Genomic DNA, 17,552 nt, shown 5'->3' on the forward strand with positions numbered 1-17,552 from the left:
TAGGATACTGTGGTTTAGCCCCCCACCCTCCGAAAGAATAGGGAGAGAGAATATACGAAAAAGGCTCGAGGTTTGGGATAAGGACAAGGAGAGATCCTTAAAAGTTACCGTTACGGGCAAAACAGACTCGACTTGGGGAAAACTATTTATTTATTATTAAAAATAGAGCAGGATAATGTGGAAGAGAAAAACTGCTCCCCCACCCCACCCCTCCCTCTTCCCAGGCTTAAGCTTAATGTCAATTATCTCTACCTCCTTCCCCTCCCCGAGCGGCACAGGGGAGAATAAGGAATGGGGGTTATGGTCAGTTCATCACATGTAGCTTTACGTCACTCCTTCCTCCTCAGGGGAAGAACTCCTCACATTCCTCCTCTGCTCCAGCACGGGGTCCTTCCCATGAGCCACAGTCCTTCGTGAAACTGCTCCAGTGTGGGTGATTTTTTTTCCACAGGGTGCAGTCCCTCCAGAACAGCTGCCCCAGCGCAGGCCCTCCACAGGCCACAGCCTCCTTCAGGCCTCCACCTGCCCCAGCGTGGGGTCCTCCACGGGCTGCAGGTGGATCTCTGCTCCTCCGTGGACCTCCATGGGCTGCAGGGGGACAACCTGCTCCACCATGGTCTTCACCACAGGCTGCAGGGGAATCTTGGCCAGGAGCCGCCTTACTTCTCCCTCTCCTTTTTCAGTGACCTGGGCGTCTGCAGCCATTCCTCTCTCAAGAAATTCTTCACAACAGGCTGGCAGATGCCTCTCAGGTTCTCTTCACATCTCCTCTCTTCACTTTCTTGCAGCTGGGCTGGGCTGAGTCGGGCCCAGTCGGCCGCCCAGTGGGAGGCCAGAAGGTGAGGCCTGCAAGGCCCACAAGGCTCACACCTCCCCGTCTCTGCCCCTGCTTCAGCTTCTTCACATCTTCTTCTTCTGCTTCTTTTTTTTTCTGTTTTCCCCTTCTTAAGTACATTATCGCAGAGGCGTTATCAGGGAACATTCTGCTACCCTTCGGCTCGGCCCTGGCCAGCAGCAGGTCCACCCTAGGCCCGTCTGAGTCCACTGAACAAAGGGGAAACAACTTCTAGCAGCTTCTTACAGGAACTGCCACTGTAGTCTCCCTCTACTAAATAAAATCAGGATATAAGGAAAAAAAAATTATGTGGAATCAGAAGGATACCAGGGCGTCGGTGCAGCTGGTGAGCACAGGCACCCTTTCCCTGGACATGGGCCATAGGTCATAGCTTGGGCTATCCAGAGGTGTTCCCTGCCTCGGGGAGGCTTGGGGGGCAGGAGGAGGCCATCAGGTTTGCTCAGGAGCCTGTTGATGTTGCTGGTCAAGCGTTCCAGGAAAGCAAAGGAGAAGAAAGAGGAAATAAAAGGGCCAAGCCTAGTAGTCTGACTAGGGATCATCATTGTAAACCATGACTACGTTTTTCCTCAGCGGTGTGCTGTCGCTGCAGGTGTTTGTGTGGGCTTTAGAGTGGCTAGTTACAGTCAGCTTTCCGAAATTCCCCTGCAGATGAGTGTCTGCGATGTGATACCCTTGAATCCAGTTTTCCGCTCACTTTTTGCCAATGAGCAGAAGCTAAGGAGTGGTAAAAACTGATATGAGAAGATATGTATGTGCCATGGTTCCTAACTCTGGTTTCTGGGATCAAACAGCTGCTTTGCATTACTTTAGGGAAGCTGGGTTTTGATGTCTCAGTGTGTTATGCTGATGGAGCATTTTGGTATTTTGCTTGATAAAACCTACTCTGTTCCTGTACTGCAGTTATTTTTATACATTTTCTGCTCTGGGTGCATACATAATACTGAAGGACTTAACCAGTGACCCAATTTGGAAAAAAACCTTCCTAGTGCTTATAGTCTAATTGAATTTCTGTAAAGGCTTAGATCTGCAAATTAGTTTTCACTCCTGAGCGTTTCTAACCTGCTTCCCATACTTTGAAAGATGTTAAGCAATACCTTTACCTTTTAAGTATAATGATCAGCTCTAGCTGTAGTTGAACTAAAGAAGAAGAAGGAATTAGTTGTTATTGAGATGTTCATTATTTTAAATTATCTTTTCCAATACATCTGGACAAAGATGACTGGCCATATGATTTGTTGTTATCCATCAGCATAATTCTGCCAGTTTCAGACAATCCAATCTAACCAAACCTCATCTGAGATGCTCTCCAAACAGTCGCTGGAGAGAGTGGATCTTGTACAACATCCCAGGCATAGAAAGAGAATCTCTGAAGAAAGAAGATCTCAGAGTTTTAGAGTCCTCCTCTGCTGGATGTCTGATCTGATAGGAAAAGCTTAATTTCTCCCTCACTCACAGAATGCTCTGTTGCCATAGGCAACTTGAGTAGTTGAAGCTGTGACCACTGATCATTCTCTCAAGAAGCTATCTAGTGATGAGGGGATATGCATCTTCTTTTCTTTCCTTGCGTTTGTCTTGGCTTTTCTTTCCACATAGAGTCTCTTGCTAGGTGTCATAATTTTTCTCTGTCTAATATTTATATGTTTTTAAATCAGTCCCTTTCTATTCCACAGTACAAACCTTTATTACATGCTGTCTTTTTCAGCTACACATTCTAGAAACATGCTTACTCTGCCTCTTTTAACTCAACTTCTTTGTCTCCTTTCCATGCAGCAGCACATGCTGGGAACTGACAAGCTGGAAAGCAGCATTGCAGAAAAAGACCTGAGGGTCCTGGTGGACACCAAGCTGAACATAAGCCAGCAACACGTCCTTGTGGCAAAGGCAGCTAATGGTATCCTGGGCTGCATTAGCAGGACTGTTGCCAGCAGGTCAAGGAACATGATCCTTCCTCTCTGGTCAGCACTGGTGAGGCCACACCTGGTGAGGCCACACCTGTAGTACAGTGTCCAGTTCTGGGCTCCCCAGTCATTCAGTGGGAAGGATCTCTCACATCTTCCTTATCTAACCAGTCATTCCAGTGTTGGAATGCTAGACAGATTCATCAGGTCCTTTCTCCAACTTCTTCATTATCTGCATAGATTGAACTCCATAAATTTCACATTGTGAACTTGCTTTCTAAAGCCTTAGTCACATTTTATCACTTCTATTTCAGCCAGCCCAGTGTGTCTCTCTTTTCCTTACACTTTCTCAGTCCTCATCTGTTTCCCCCCTCTTTGTTTTCTTTCACCAGCTTTCCTGCCTAATTGTAGTTTTTCTCTTGAGAATCTTCTGGTAGCCTGAGATCAGAAAACATGTCTTCCTTAGACTCTTCCCTGCCCCAGCATTATGGCCCTCCCACTGCAGAAGATGGGAAAGCAAAGCGAGACCAGTTATGAAATATGATAGCTCAGCATTCCAGTGTAGATTAAGTATTTAATATCCTTTTTTTTTTTACTTTTTTTCCTTCTAAGTTTGAAAAGGAGGGCTAAAGATAATTTGAAATGAAGACTTAGAGGTAATATACACAAGAACTAGATTTCTTTAATAGAACTGCCATATTTCTGCACTCAAATGTAACCTCCAGTAGCAAATAATTCACCTGAAGAGGAAAAAGTCCACTAAGGGACGTTTACCATGAGATGGTTTGTTAATAACAGTCCCCTCAGAAGTAACTGTGGAATATTCTGGAAATGCAACACTTCACTGTCCCCTCAGCTGTTAACCATAGGAAAGTATTGCTTGTTGCAGTAGCACTGGCTGACATTAAGAAATCCGCAGTAGAACTAACTGACTTTCCTCTTTGCTAATGACCTGGATGATGGGAGCGAGTTTACCCTCAGCAAGTTTAAAGATGATAAAAAACTGGGAGGGTTGTGCTGCCATCCAGAGGGATCTCAAAAGGCTGGAAAAATGGGCAGAGAGGAACCTCCACAAAGGGAAAATCGAAGTCCTACACCTTGGGAGGAATAACCCTATGCTCCAGTACAGGCTGGGGCAAAACATCTGGAAAGTAGCTTTGCAGAAAAGAACATGGATGGCCTAGTGGACTAGTTGAAGATGAGGCAGCAGTGCACCCTCGTGGCAAAGAAGGCCAGCGGTGTCTGGGCTGCTTCAGGGAAAGCATTGCCAGCAGGCTGAGGGAGGTGATCCTTCCCCTCTACTCATCGCTGGTGAGGCCCCATCTGGAGTCCTATGTCGAGTTCTGGGCTCCCCAGTACAAGAGAGAACATCCTGGAGAGAGTTCAATGAAGGGCCACAAAGATGTTGAAGGGACTGGAGCATCTCTTATCTGAGGAAAGACTGAGTGAGTTGGGACTGTTCAGCCAGGAGAAGAGGAGTCTCAGGGAGATCTCATCAGTGCGTGTAAATGCCTGAAGAGAGAGTGCAAAAAAGACTGACTCAGGCTCTTTTCAGTGGTGCCCAGTGACAGGACCGGAGTCAATGGGCACAAACTGAAACACAGGAGGTTCCCTCTAAACATAAGAAAATCCTTTTTTACTGTGAAAGGTAACCGAGCCCTGGAGCAGGTTGCCCAGATAGGTCATGGAGTCTCCCTACTCGGAGATATTCAGAAGCTGTCTGGACATGGACCTGGGCACCTTGCCCCAGGTGACCCTGTGTCGTGGTTTTGTTAGTGAGGGGGGGCCTAAGGTGGCAGCTTCTGTAGGAAACTGCTAGAAGTCGCTCCCCTTTGTTCAGTGGACTCGGCCAGGCCTAGAGCAGACCCGCTGCTGGCCAAGGCTGAGCCGATTGGTAGCAGAATGTTCCCTGATAACGCCTCTGCGATAATGTATTTAAGAAGGGAAAAACAGAAAAAAAAAGAGAGAAGAGAAGATGTGAAGAAGCTGAGCGGGGGCAGAGGCGCAGAGGGGGAGGCGCAGGCCTCATGGGCCTTGCAGGCCTCACCCTCTGGCCTCTCGCCAGGCGGCCGACTGGGCCCAACTCGGTCCAGCCCGGCTGCAAGAAGTGGAGAGGAGATGAGAAGTGAAGTGAATAAGATGTAAAAAAAGATCCTGAGAGACATCTACCAGCCTGTTGTGAGGAATGGCTGCAGATGCCAAGGTCAGTGAAGAAGGAGGGGGAGGAGTAATGCGGCTCCTGGCCAAGATTCCCCTGCAGCCTGTGGTGAAGACCATGGTGGAGCAGGTTGTCCCCCTGCAGCCCATGGAGGTCCACGGAGGAGCAGAGATCCACTTGGAGCCCATGAAGGACCCCAAACCGGGGGAGGTGGATGCCTGAAGGAGGCTGTGGCCTATGGAGGGCCCGCTGGGACAGCCGTTCTGGAGAGACTGCACTCCGTGGAGGAGATGACCCATGCCGGAGCAGTTTCAGGAAGGACTGTGGCGTAGGGGTGGGACCCCACAACGGAGCAAGGGAAGAATGTGAGGAGTTCTTCCCCCGACCATGAAGCAGCGGCGTAAAACAACATGTGATGAACTGACCGCAACCCCCATTCCTTCTGCCTCCCCTGTGCCGCTCAGGAGGGGAAGGTAGTAGAGATAATGTTAAGCTTGGGAAGAGGGAGGGGTGGAGGGAGGTTATCTTGTTCTCTGTCTCATTATCCTGCTGTTTGTAGTAATAAATGAATAGTTTTCCCCACGTCGAGTCTGTTTTGCCCGTGATGGTAAGTTTAAGGATTTCTCCCTGTCCTTATCTCAAACCTCAAGCCATTTTTCTTATATCATCTCTCCCTATTCTCTTGGAGGGTGGGGGGAGTGAGAGAGAGACTGCGTAGTCTGGTCCCGATCGGGGCTGAACTATGACACCCTGCTTGAGCAAGGAGTTGAACTGGACAATCTCTGCAGGCCCATTCCAACCTCAACTATTCTGTGATTCAGTTCTGGTTAATCAGTGAACCTGAAGCACTCTATCACAACTGTAAGTCCGATGACAGGATTTTACCTTAGGGCATTGGATACTGGTTTAACACACCATTTTCATCATGTTGTTAGCAGCTTTTTCTGAAATTCTAATGTTATGCATGAAAATAAAGGCATGGCGTTTTTAAGTGAAGCTGTTTTGTGCTGTAGTATGTAGTGGGAGTGTGCTCATTTGTTTGCTTGCCATGTTTACAGAGGCACTAAATGATTGAAGGCATGCTGTCAAAGAAAAAACTATGAAGTGGGTGAGGAGATAGCCTGGAAATCTGAATGTATTCGTATGGAGTTCAAAAATGTCAGCACATCAGCTGCGCTTTTCTTGTGCCTTGCTACTGTCCCTCTGCCTGTGCAGATGATTAGCGCATTTGAACAGACAGAGACAAATTAAGACTTTCCCTGAAACCCATCTGCTTTTTCCCCCTTAACTGTCTTTAGATGCTGGAGGGAATTAGAGTTGATTTTAAGAGCAAGAGAAAAGAAGGCAGAGAAATTGATCAGCTAGTAGAAGGAGGCTGGCAGCCGGAAGTAGAGGGTTGGCAAGGGAGGGAAACAAAAAACTTCACTAATTAGGATCAAATTAAGGATGGAAGGGAGTTGTGAAAAGATAAACCTAAGCCACTATGTGACTTTTTCCACTAGTTACAGCTGCTGATAGTGATAGTAGACAGTGTATCAGGGTGAAAAGCCCCGTCAGAGGTACTAAGACATGTTGCAAAAACTGTTGAGTTTCTAAGTGCCAGGAATTTTTTTTTTTTTTTTTTTTGTGCTAAGTGAATGTGCTAGAGAAGGACTCTTGAGTCCTAGCATAGATTTCCAGATACCTTATCCACTATGGAGGAACTAGTTATTGTTTTTCTCCTAGGGACAAAGATGAAAAGTTGCTGATAGTTATTTTCCTCAGTGCATAAAGCTGAGCAGATAAGCAGCACATCAGGATTTAGGGACTAGTAAGAGAGTTCCGAGACTGTGAGTTCAAAAGTGTGTAGGTACCTGTGTGAATCTAGTCATATGGAAGACAAAAGACCCACAAGGCTTGTTTTTTGGGTAGGAGCAGACTAGGGTTTAGCTGTTCTTCTGACAGCCTCTATGTTAGTGAGGATTTGAGGTGGATGACTTGAGTGGGAAGGGAAAATGTTGACAAAAAATGAACTGAATTATATTATGTGTTAAAAAAAGCAAGAGAGACAACACAAAGCTAGTGAGGATCTACCTGATCTAGTATTACCTGATAGTTTAACACATGCTTCATTTAAGGAAGCAAATGTTAATCAAGAGTTAGAGAAGGTTGTGTGACCCACTGAAGATAGATTTGACAATCTGCAGCATAGCATCAAAAGGCCAAATTTTCAGACTGCAATTTTGGATCTAATCTTTGAGGTGTATAGGTCAATAAATTGAGGAGGTATGCACACACACAGTTATACACATATATCCAGCTCCATAAATGAACATATTAAACCTTCAGTTGTGCCATTCTTGGTCATTACAGCAATAACTTTTTTATTCATTTGGTTCCAAGAAATAATTCTGGGAGTGTTTCCTCCCTGAGAACACTAAATGTGGGTATTCCCCAATATACTGCTTTAATGGCAGGCAAATAAAACACCAACACAGAAAAAGACATATATTTTAATAAGTCATTAAATAAGTTTGCTAGCAAATATAAACTTTTACATAAAAATAAAACCTTTAACTTTTAATACAATTTGGATGATATTCATCTGAATGAAAATATTTGGAATGTTAGTGTAATAGCTTAATAAACTGACTCCCAAATGTTTTTGCTAACTCAAAAGGCCATACATGTTCTCTCACACACTTGAAAACAGGGTAAAAATTGAGGTGGAATCTAGCAACTCACAACATCATTTAACAGAAAGGAATATTTGTACCCAGCAGAAACCGTAGAGAATTCATCTCCCAGACTGCAACACTGAGCTGAAATTTGTCTTAAGAATGTGATGCTAATGTCCCTGCTCTTGCTGAAAATGTCAGACCTAGTAATGCAATCAAGACCTCAGAAGAATTTTTTCTCAATTCTGCTGCATTCTTCCTGAAAGATGTCAGTGCTGTTGAAGAATATAAAGCACAGAGGTCGTTCAAGATTGGAGAAATGGTGCACTGGAGAATCTTTTCTGAAAGGTAAAACTACTTCCTATACCTGAGCATACTATAGCATACAGATTGCTCTATCTTCAAGGTCTGAAGCAAAATTAAGAAAGGGAGAACATAGTCAACCAAATTGGAACATGACCTACTTATACAATATTTTTTCATTATCTGGCTAGCTTAATTTTGTATGTTTAGATTTATACATATATGAGTGACACCTTATGCTTTCATTTTCTCTCCCTGCAACCACCTGAGCAACTACTACAGCATCCAGTCAGAATACAGAGGAACAAAGTGTGGAGGTACTAACTGTCTGGGCATATTAAGCTTGGATGGTAGTAAAAAAAAAAAAGTTTAGATAACCAGAAATTATTTTTAAAGCCAGTCTTTCCTTCAGGTGATTTCTAGTTTCAAATGCCTGATAGGAATTGCACAACTTTTCTCAGAAGGTGGACAGGTGCCCTGAAGTTCCTCTTTCTGCTGTGAAGCTTTACAAGAAAGTTACTGGTACAAAGCCACACTGGGGCTGACAAAAGTGTTTATGGCTCATGATTAATAGCCTGCCTCTGATCATGTTTCCAGTGACAGTTATGATTCACAGATTGTGACCTAACTCTTTCTGTTTCTGAAACATTTCCTTCTGTAACCCACGGAGCTCTGCTTTCTTCATTGACTCTCAGGATTTTACAATGTCACTGTGCATAATATAAGATAGAGCAATAAGATAGTCATGCAGACAGGCAGAGCATCATATTTACTATCATTCTGGAGCAAAAATAAAAGCAGAGAACACTGGACAGTGGATTTCAGCCATCAGACAAAAATGTTGCATGTTGTTCTGCAGGGTATCTGGGGAGGATTCTTGTTCTGGCAGAGCATCTAAGAATATGGGACCTCAGGCCTTGCTACGTGCAGAGATGGTTCCCAGTCAGCAGTCTGGCTGATGGCCTCAGTTTCAAGCTGGGTAGCTTCTAAACTGCTACACTGACACCTAAAATAGATGAATATGTGATTTACAGAAACATCAGAAATAGCAGCTGAAAAAGTTGATAGTAAATGTCCAGTTTTCGTAGGATTTGAAGAGAGAATGAGGTGGGGCTCAAGACCCTTGGCTGTGTAAGGAAACAGTACTGACTGTGAGGAATGCATTTCCCTCTTGCTACAGGGAAGGATAGACTCTGATGTCAGCCTGAGAATCCTTTCAGTGCATAATAAATCCTAGACTGCTGAGACCTAGAGAAATGCAATGCAAAGATCGAGTTCTGTTCCTACTACCTCAAGGGGGCCTACGAGAAAGATGGGGAGAGGCTGTTCAGTAGGGCCTGTTGTGATAGGACAAGGAGTAATGGTTTTAAAATAGAGGGGGGTAGATTTAGATTGGATATTAGGAAAAAATTTTTTACAATGCGAGTTGTAGAACACTGGAACAGGTTGCCCGGAGAGGTGGTGGAAGCCCCATCCCTGGAAACGTTCAAGGCCAGGCTGGATGAGGCTCTGAGCAACCTGATCTAGTCGGGGATGTCCCTGCTCCTTGCAGGGGGGTTGGACTAGATGACCTTTGAAGGCCCCTTCCAACCCTAACCATTCTATGATTCTATGATTCTTCCAGTCCAGTGTTGGGCAGTCTGTGGTGGAACAATGCCTTGATCCTTCGGCTCTGTCATGACAGAGATACTGGCACTTGACAAAAGCCTCATCTCATCCCTCCCCCAGCTCCATCTTTCTTATAAATGGTGATGGACAAGAAAGGTTTACACAGTTTAGTGATTTTAGGAGCCAAATCTACCAAAAACCAGAAAAAAAGGAAAAAACCAGAACTGCAGGAAAAAGTGGTAAGCTGGTGCCTTGGCAGTCTCACAGAGCACAAAGAAGAGGGAGAAGTGGATCCCAGGACAAGACAGGAGAAAGATGTTTTGACTTGCTGCTGGATGGACTAAGCTGTTGCAGGAACTAAATTGTCCAAGGAAGTTTAGCTTAAGTCCAGTATGACATCTAACTTTCTGTCAGCAGCTTGGATGTAGGTAAAGGAATGATTACAAAGAGCAAAGCCTGTGACCTGAGGGACAGTAGAGCTGAATGAGAAGTAATAACTTACTCTGGTTGGTAGATGAGATATTTCTGTTCTTCTTCAGTATCACAAAACCCAGAAGAAGTGTGATCAGTACAATCATCACAGCTATAAGTGGGCCAAAGAAATTTATCTTCACTGGCTCCATTTCTTCCCCCTGTATCTCTGAATAAGAAAACAGTAGAAAGACACACAGCAAAGTGTGACAATGAGCTTAAACAATCTATCCCATAGTTATGTGAATTAGTTTAGGGAAAGGCTCTCAGCATCCTTTGCTTTTACAGTGCTTTAATAGTGTCAATAAATCGCTATCCACATTGCTTTATTTCCATTTCCAATAACTAGTGAAATTACCAGGTCTTAATGGCCACTTCAACAACAGTAAGGCAAAGCACTCTTTCTGAAATTTGGGTAACATGAGAGAGATTAATTTAATTAATACAAAAGACTACAAGGCAGCTACTCTGCTGCTGCTCTATGCTACTGTGCAAGTTTGAAGAACCTGGAATATGTTACTACTTGGAATCTGTTGGAAATCACAGTCAAAGCCAATGAAATGCCTAAGGGATGTGAAAGTAGCAGGGAATGCAAAGGAGTTTCCCTCTGTTTCTGGTTATTGTACTTTTGAGGTTTTGGTTGCTTCGGTTAGCAACTGACAGGGCTTCAGCTATCGCCAAACAAAGCTTTTGTTTATATGGAGTTCCTAGTTTCTTACCCACCATCACTGCTTATCAGGTGGCTACTTTCAGAAAGCCAGGGAGGAGAGAAGAAGAATTGAATAGGGAAGAGGAGGATGCAGCACTAACATAGCTAATTAACATAGCTAATATAGCTATCTTAACATGGATGAGCAACGTGGAGAGCTATGCAAATCTCAGAAGACTTCTGTATTTTATTTTAATATTATTTTAAAATCCTACAATGTAATGACATTAGAGGCTGTTTGCCATATCTAGCATTGATGGCTTAACCCATTAGCTAAACTTGTATAAAGAAAACCACACTGTGGAACTTTTTCCAGAATGAATGGCAAGCTTCTTTTACATCTGTAGTAGTTAGGTGCATGCCCTGGTGGACTTTCCTGCAATGCTCCCATTCGCTGTTGGCTCCCTATTCCTGTAAGTTGAAGCACAGCTCTCCATCTTCAACACTATCTAAAGGAGACATGTGCAAGCCAAACAAACCTATGACTGAAGTGGGAATTGTCTTTATTTTGATGTGTTTGTGCTATAGCTTACAAACAAAAATAAGTAAATAGGTCAAAGGATGTTTTCCTGTCCCAGGATATAAATAAAATACAGCTTTAGTTTAAAGAAAGGATCAGTCATGTGGAACCCTGAGATAATCCAGCAGTAAAGTCTTATTGGAACTCAGGTCCCCAGCTTCTTCTTGCAAGAGCTGTCTGAAAAAAAGACACAATCTCAGAGAAAAAACCCTACCAAATAGTCATTTTGGAATGTGCACTTCATTCTACTGAATGTTATGAAAGCCACCAGGAACGCTTCTAAGACTAGTCAAAGTCTCATGGCCTTTACACTTAAATGCAGCACAGTTTATTTGGCAGTTTTGTGCCAAATCTTGTCCAAGGCAATCTTCTGTTTAGTCTTCTGCCTCTCTCTAAGGAACGATTAAGTGCTCAAGCACTTAAACATCAGAAGAACTCTTTTACTGTCAGGGTGGTCAAACACTGGAACAGTTTGCTGAGAGAGGTTATGGAGTCTCTATCCTGGGAGATATTTAAAACTCAACTGGATAAGGCCCTGTGCTACCTATCAGCATGACTTTGAGCAGAGTGTTGAACTAGATGATCTCCAGATGCCTCTTCCACCCTCAACAGTTGCCGCCTAATCCAGACATTCAGGCTGCTTTGTTGCTACTGCAGCAGCATCTAGGGAGGGGATGAACAGGGCTCTGTTCTGGATGGTGTAGCAGTAGCCTTCCTTCTCTGTGCCTTCTCCTTGCTGTAATAAGACTTCCCATATGGAAAGGAGAGCGAATTTAGCGGCTGTGGCTGTTGGTGAACAGGATGGAGAACGTACAACCCTTGTAAACAACTCCTGCTGCTCCTTAGAGTGTATTTCCTGTCTTGACTATGCTGCTGTCTGTGATCAGCTCTACTCTAATGTGCTCTGTTCCTACCCATGCAAGAATCAGAATGGGCAAATGGAGACTCACCTATGCCTAGTGGCACTGAGACAAGGCTCCCCAGCTGCTCTCCAAGGTGAAGAAAGCAGCTAATGTTAGTGAGGGTGTTTGTAGGAACTGTGATATTCAGCTTGCTAGTAACATTGTACAGCTTTGTTACAGCATCCTGTGAGACATTCATCTGACGCATAAGCCTGTATGTTGTGTTTTCCTGTGAAATTAGCCAAGTCATCTGCTTGGGCTCTGGATAACCTCCGCTGGAAGAACAGGAAAGACTCAAGTACTCGTTGGGCTTTAGTTCCCCAGTGTGCAGCCATGCTATCTCAGGTTGACTATAGTTGGCTGAAATAGACCAAAGAGAAAGCATAATGAGTCAGACATACCACATCTCGTGACAGTTCTGCCTGTTATTTAAGATTTTCAGGCAGAAGCAAGTCTAAACAAGTTTCTCAGGAAAACAATGGGAGTCCCAAGAAAGGTTTGTTATGTTTTTGGTGTACAGGTAGACTTGCTGCTCCTTATCCTCAGGGTATTTCAGCCAGACAATGGGCTTCTGTCTCTCCCACCTCCTTTAGATCCATTGACACCTCAGAATAATCAAACCCGGCCTGCTTGCAGGTCAGTGCTCAAGCACAAAATGGGAATGGGACACAGTGCTGCCTACTCTTGACCTCCTGAATTAGGTAAGGGGAAACCCACAAACTTCTAATTCTGAAATGTAGAAAAAGAAATGATCTGAGCGACTTCAGATGGGGTAAGTTGGAGGTCCAGTAGAAATATCCTTGGTATCTGTCAATATTATGAGTAATCATTTTACAGCATAAAAAATAATTCACTCAACTTGACAGTAGGCCTCCTTAGTTCAGCTTTTCATATGGAAGTGACTACAAACTGTTAAGTCTCTATTCTGACATCAGTTTCACTCCCAACACTGAATAGCACATATTTTGAAATAGCTTCCCTAGTCTCACCTACTTCCCTTGTTGCTCCATCCAAAGGAAGCACTAGAGACATTCTATAGCAGCAGAATTTCCAGTTAAGCTGCTTGTCACCATGGTCCCTACCTTGTCTATTTTAAAAGCCAAAGCTTTCCATTGCAAAACCTTCCCTTCTTTCTGGAGAAGAATCTGTGGTCATTGTTCTCATATAAATCATCCTGGCTGTACACAATACATATAATGTACATATATCTATCTATATATTGTCCTAATGTCATACATATACATAACACATGTAAACTGTATTAGAAGATACTTCAGTATTTCTGAGTGGTGACCAAGTGATCTTGGTCACCAAGTGATCTAGATAGCTTTGTATGAATGCCCTATCATTCTTGTACAGCACTCAATCTTTCTTATGGCCATTTTAAGTGTGACATGCTATACTACAAAAACCCCTCCATGTATGATATGATATTCTAATTAAGAAACAGTAGGTAAGCACAGGTACATTTCAACATTTGTATTTTTCTTCTAATTATTTTTAATTTTTTTTTAAAATATGATTCTATACTGCTCCTTTCTTTGGGAGCTTATTGAACAGAGAGTCATTTGGAAGGAACAGAGCAGCACATAGTTTAAGACAATCTTCCTAAGTTAAATCTGAAAAGGTCTAGGAGAGTTTTAGTGCCTAAGTATGAGACTTCTATAACATGTTGTTCAGATGTTGGCTAAGCTGATAACTGATTTAACTCCTTGAATTAAGTGAACAGTTGATGCTAAGCATCTCTTAAATTGCAGGCCCTGATACTGAGTACACATTATGATTTTTTGAGTTCTAAAACTTTGCTGAAAATAGATTGTGGGAGAATCAAAACTAACAATCTAGTTTTTCTCCCTGTGAATTGAGGGAACACTTGCTGGTAGCACAAAGCTAAATAGGCTCAGATGTCCTGGTGCTCCATTTTTGACTGCTGTTACACAGCAGCCTGTTCTCTTTTGAAGCTTAAGCCTGAAAACACTAGTGGAAGTTAGAAGCTGTTATTATTAATGACTAGCACTATCAGGCATACTGACAAAGCTTACTAACAGAACAGTTTAAAATAGAAAACCATTAGGAAAATATATTAGGAATTACTAAAACTATTTGAAAATATCAGTAAAAGGTTGCTTCCTCGCTTCCATTCCCCTGTTAAAGGATTTGCTGCCTTTTCCTCTGGTAATATGCAAGAAATCAGGTTGAACTTCATCAGTGCAAGCATTTTTTCTTCAGAGATCTTTTCAGTCTTCCTTTAACCGAACATACGAATTTCTGCTCCTCCACATGTGAGCTGCTCTTTTCTTTATTTTCCCTGCGATTTATATGATCATAAAATAGCTGGTGGTTTGCAGAAATCTTGTTATGTTTCAATTGTAATTCACCACCAATGATGATAACTACTGCTACTTTTAATAGAAGGTAGTGCGTCAGATGCAAATAAAGAAGTGTATTTTCCAGAGTCCTAAAAGCCATAAAACTTGCAGGGGGCAAGAGGAAGAAGGCAGAATGGTTTTCACAAGAAAGTATGACAGGGTGGGAATCAGGAATGATGCAATATTGAGGAAATTGTTGCATCATTTTCTACTTCTTCTAATTGCTTCCACCTGAGTACTTTTCATTCAGAGCTGAGGATTTTCTATTGAGAATGCTCTTATCCATCTTTAGAAATTCTGCTCCAGTGCAGGTACATGTTCAGTGGCTTGGGGACAGTACCACACATTTCTGGACTGAACAAAGTGACAGAGGACCACCCAAACCCTCCCAGACCAGATGACAATTAGAAGAGATTACATACCAATGATGTGCAGTAAGCACACAGATGTGTGTATGACCTTTGGCGATCCTTTATCTCTGTGCTGTATAATACACGTGTACTGTCCCTCGTCCACAATTCCTGCATTTAACAATTGCAAGGTCCATTTGTCCATATCCATCTTGGTGCGATTTATGTATTTAGGACTGAGGTTATCATGTTTTTCTTGGCCATAGTATACTTCATGCACCACTTCAACAGCGCCTTTTTGCCAAAAAACTCTTAAATCCTTTACGTCGGTTTTCTGAGAGTTTGGAAAATAGCAGGATAGGTAAGCAGTGTGATTGAGAAATGACTTCACCTGATGCACACTGGCAGTGATACCTTAGACAAAGAGAGAGAAGAAATTAAGATTTCCTTCAGCTACAAAAGAACACCAAGTATTTGCTCTCACAGAGGCAAGACTTAACAACAGTAGCAATAAAACCACCAGCATTTAGACACAAATTCTCCCACTAGGTATGACAGGATAGAGTTCTGCAAACTGACTCACTTAGTCTTGTGGAGTTCAGGTCGTAAAACTGTTTCTGATTTTTCTTCCTATATTTTAGTTTCCAAGGAAGGCCTACCACATAGAGGTTGCAAGCATCTATATTTTAGAAGACTTAGCTGCAGGCAAAACATCCAAACCATTCTTGTATGTAACATCCTGAGTGTAATGAGATTCTGCCACAAAGGAGATAGCTGCACTATTTCTTTTTTAAAAGTTGAGTTCATTCTCTTAATAAAATAGCACAGCATTGTGGTTTTCAAGAAAATATGAAGTACACACTATGTGGTAAATGTTGGAAACTAGGGAATATGACCAGAAGGTCAGAAACAGGTGAACACTTTCAGTCTCACTGCAGAATTAATCTAAAGTTTAATGACAAATTAAATGTCAGATTTAACTGTTCTGTAATTAATTTAGAGTTTAATGACAGATTAAATGTCAGATTTAACTGTTCTGTTGCTGATCTTGTTAACAGAAATAGTCAATAAACACAATTATGCCTTCATGCAAAGAAAGCATGAATTGTATTACACAAGGGACGATTTTTCTCATTCTTCCATCAGTGCATGTATCCATTATTATGGGAGGCAATGGGCCAGGACAACCGTCTTTTACTTGGAATGAGAAATGTAGTCCTCTGTCGCAGAAGATACAAACACCTCTGCTGTGTTCAAAAGGAGGAGAAGATTTACAGTCTCTCTCCTGATGCAAATTTTGAACTGCTTTTCTAGAGCACCAGACTGCAAAATTATTTCTGTGGCTGCCTAAAACTCCAGTTGTCCCATATCAAACTGTCAGCTTTCTCTTTAATACTGCTCTCCTCTATGATATACAGAGGTGATATACACACATTTTAAAGATAGATTTCAACTGAAAATTTAAGAGCAACATAAAGTAAGTGTAATGTAAAGATAAGAAGTTGAAGAGAGAAAGTACTTACTATATATTTTATAGAGTCCTTGCACACAATTGAAATACATGTCACATAGGCTATATGACCTTGATTGTGCAATGGAAATGATTAATTACTGCTAAGGAATGAGCTTCTTAGTGGATGAGAAAGTATCACACAGCAGGACACAAATGACCAAAACAGTTTTTACAATTAATAATGTGACTTTTACCTGGGAGAAGAATCATAGCATAAAGAAAGAATATGCAGACCTCCATGACACTGTAAGAGGGAAGAATGAAAGAAATATGTTAGAGGTTGAAAACACTCCAGTACCTTCTCCGGTACTCTGAAAAAAAAAGTGGTAAAATAAGCAAAGGTTTTAGCAAGAGAGAGACTATTGAGAAAGTTAATCTCATCTTTTCGCATGGACAGGTGCAAGAACTTCTGTGTGCTTCACAGCCTTTAGCAACAAGAAGCACGCCATGATAGGTCTCTGGTTTACAGAGAAGGTGATGTGGTGCAAGATTACTGCAGACAGGGTACGCCATGGGACGAACACAGAGTCCCCACGGTGCAAAGGACAGGATGAGTAACCAAAACGCCTCGTGCAGAGGAAAGAGGAATGGGGAGCATGCTCGGCCTGGCAGTGTGGGGAAGAAGAGAAGGGAATTGAAAGTAGAGCGGGAGGAGAGGGTGACACAGAAGGTGGAGGTGGGGGAGATGGCATGATGATGTCAGCTACCAGAAGCGATGAAGTGTGTGACCTTCAACTTTGTAACAGTAACCTATCCTTCATGACAGTAGAAGATAACTGAGAGAAATCCTATATGGTTTAAAGAGTTGAGGCTAAACAGCACATAATCTGTGGTCAAGAAAAACTGGTGCCTGCTTAGAAAAAAAAAAACTCTATGAGTCATCTCATAAGCAAAACACTTCTATGGCGACTTGGCTTCATGTGATATAAGGGCCTGTAATCCTGGTGAACAGCCAAATGTCATTCCCATGCACTGGTGAGAGAACGGCACCTGCATCTGACTGGCCTGTGGTTGCTGGTTTGCATTTTAGCAGTGTCTCTGTGTTCTTCCTGTGCCTTTTCCATATATTTGGGAGAACTCTCCACACCACCCCTGCCAACGTCCTTCATTCTCCTCCTTTAAACAGCTCTAAATAGTCCTCTTTTGCTGGAGAAGATGTAAAAACTCTTCAGCTTTCATACTACTTAAAAACAGTTAGATTGCTGACGGGTAGTAGAGCTTCCTGATGCTTTCCCATT

At 42.7% G+C, this 17,552-nt stretch overlaps 1 protein-coding gene across 1 annotated transcript; it reads right to left on the reverse strand.

The window, feature by feature from the left end:
- Nucleotides 1-8,756: 8,756 nt before the first annotated feature.
- Nucleotides 8,757-16,763, reverse strand: CD86 (CD86 molecule). The gene is made up of 6 exons (XM_086760332.1): nucleotides 16,698-16,763; nucleotides 16,509-16,560; nucleotides 14,874-15,215; nucleotides 12,131-12,442; nucleotides 9,983-10,120; nucleotides 8,757-8,878 (listed from the first exon to the last, which is right to left on the reverse strand). Exons 1-6 carry the CDS (start codon nucleotides 16,761-16,763, stop codon nucleotides 8,859-8,861), a joined length of 930 nt encoding a protein of 309 aa, XP_086616458.1. The 3' UTR covers nucleotides 8,757-8,858.
- Nucleotides 16,764-17,552: the final 789 nt, after the last annotated feature.

The sequence above is a fragment of the Chlamydotis macqueenii genome, chromosome 1, assembly GCF_036417535.1.
Source record: "Chlamydotis macqueenii isolate bChlMac1 chromosome 1, bChlMac1.mat, whole genome shotgun sequence".
NCBI classification, from domain to species: Eukaryota; Metazoa; Chordata; class Aves; order Otidiformes; family Otididae; genus Chlamydotis; species Chlamydotis macqueenii.

Bases quoted from the DNA above. Each gene is read 5' to 3' on its own strand.
- CD86 (XM_086760332.1), bottom strand. From the start codon at position 16,763: ATGGCGTGCTTCTTGTTGCTAAAGGCTGTGAAGCACACAGAAGTTCTT. The intron at 15,216-16,508 runs GTAAAAGTCACA...TCTTTGTCTAAG, and splicing joins TGCTATGATTCTTCTCCCAG to GTATCACTGCCAGTGTGCAT. The intron at 12,443-14,873 runs GTATGTAATCTC...GGTCTATTTCAG, and splicing joins GTGCTTACTGCACATCATTG to CCAACTATAGTCAACCTGAG.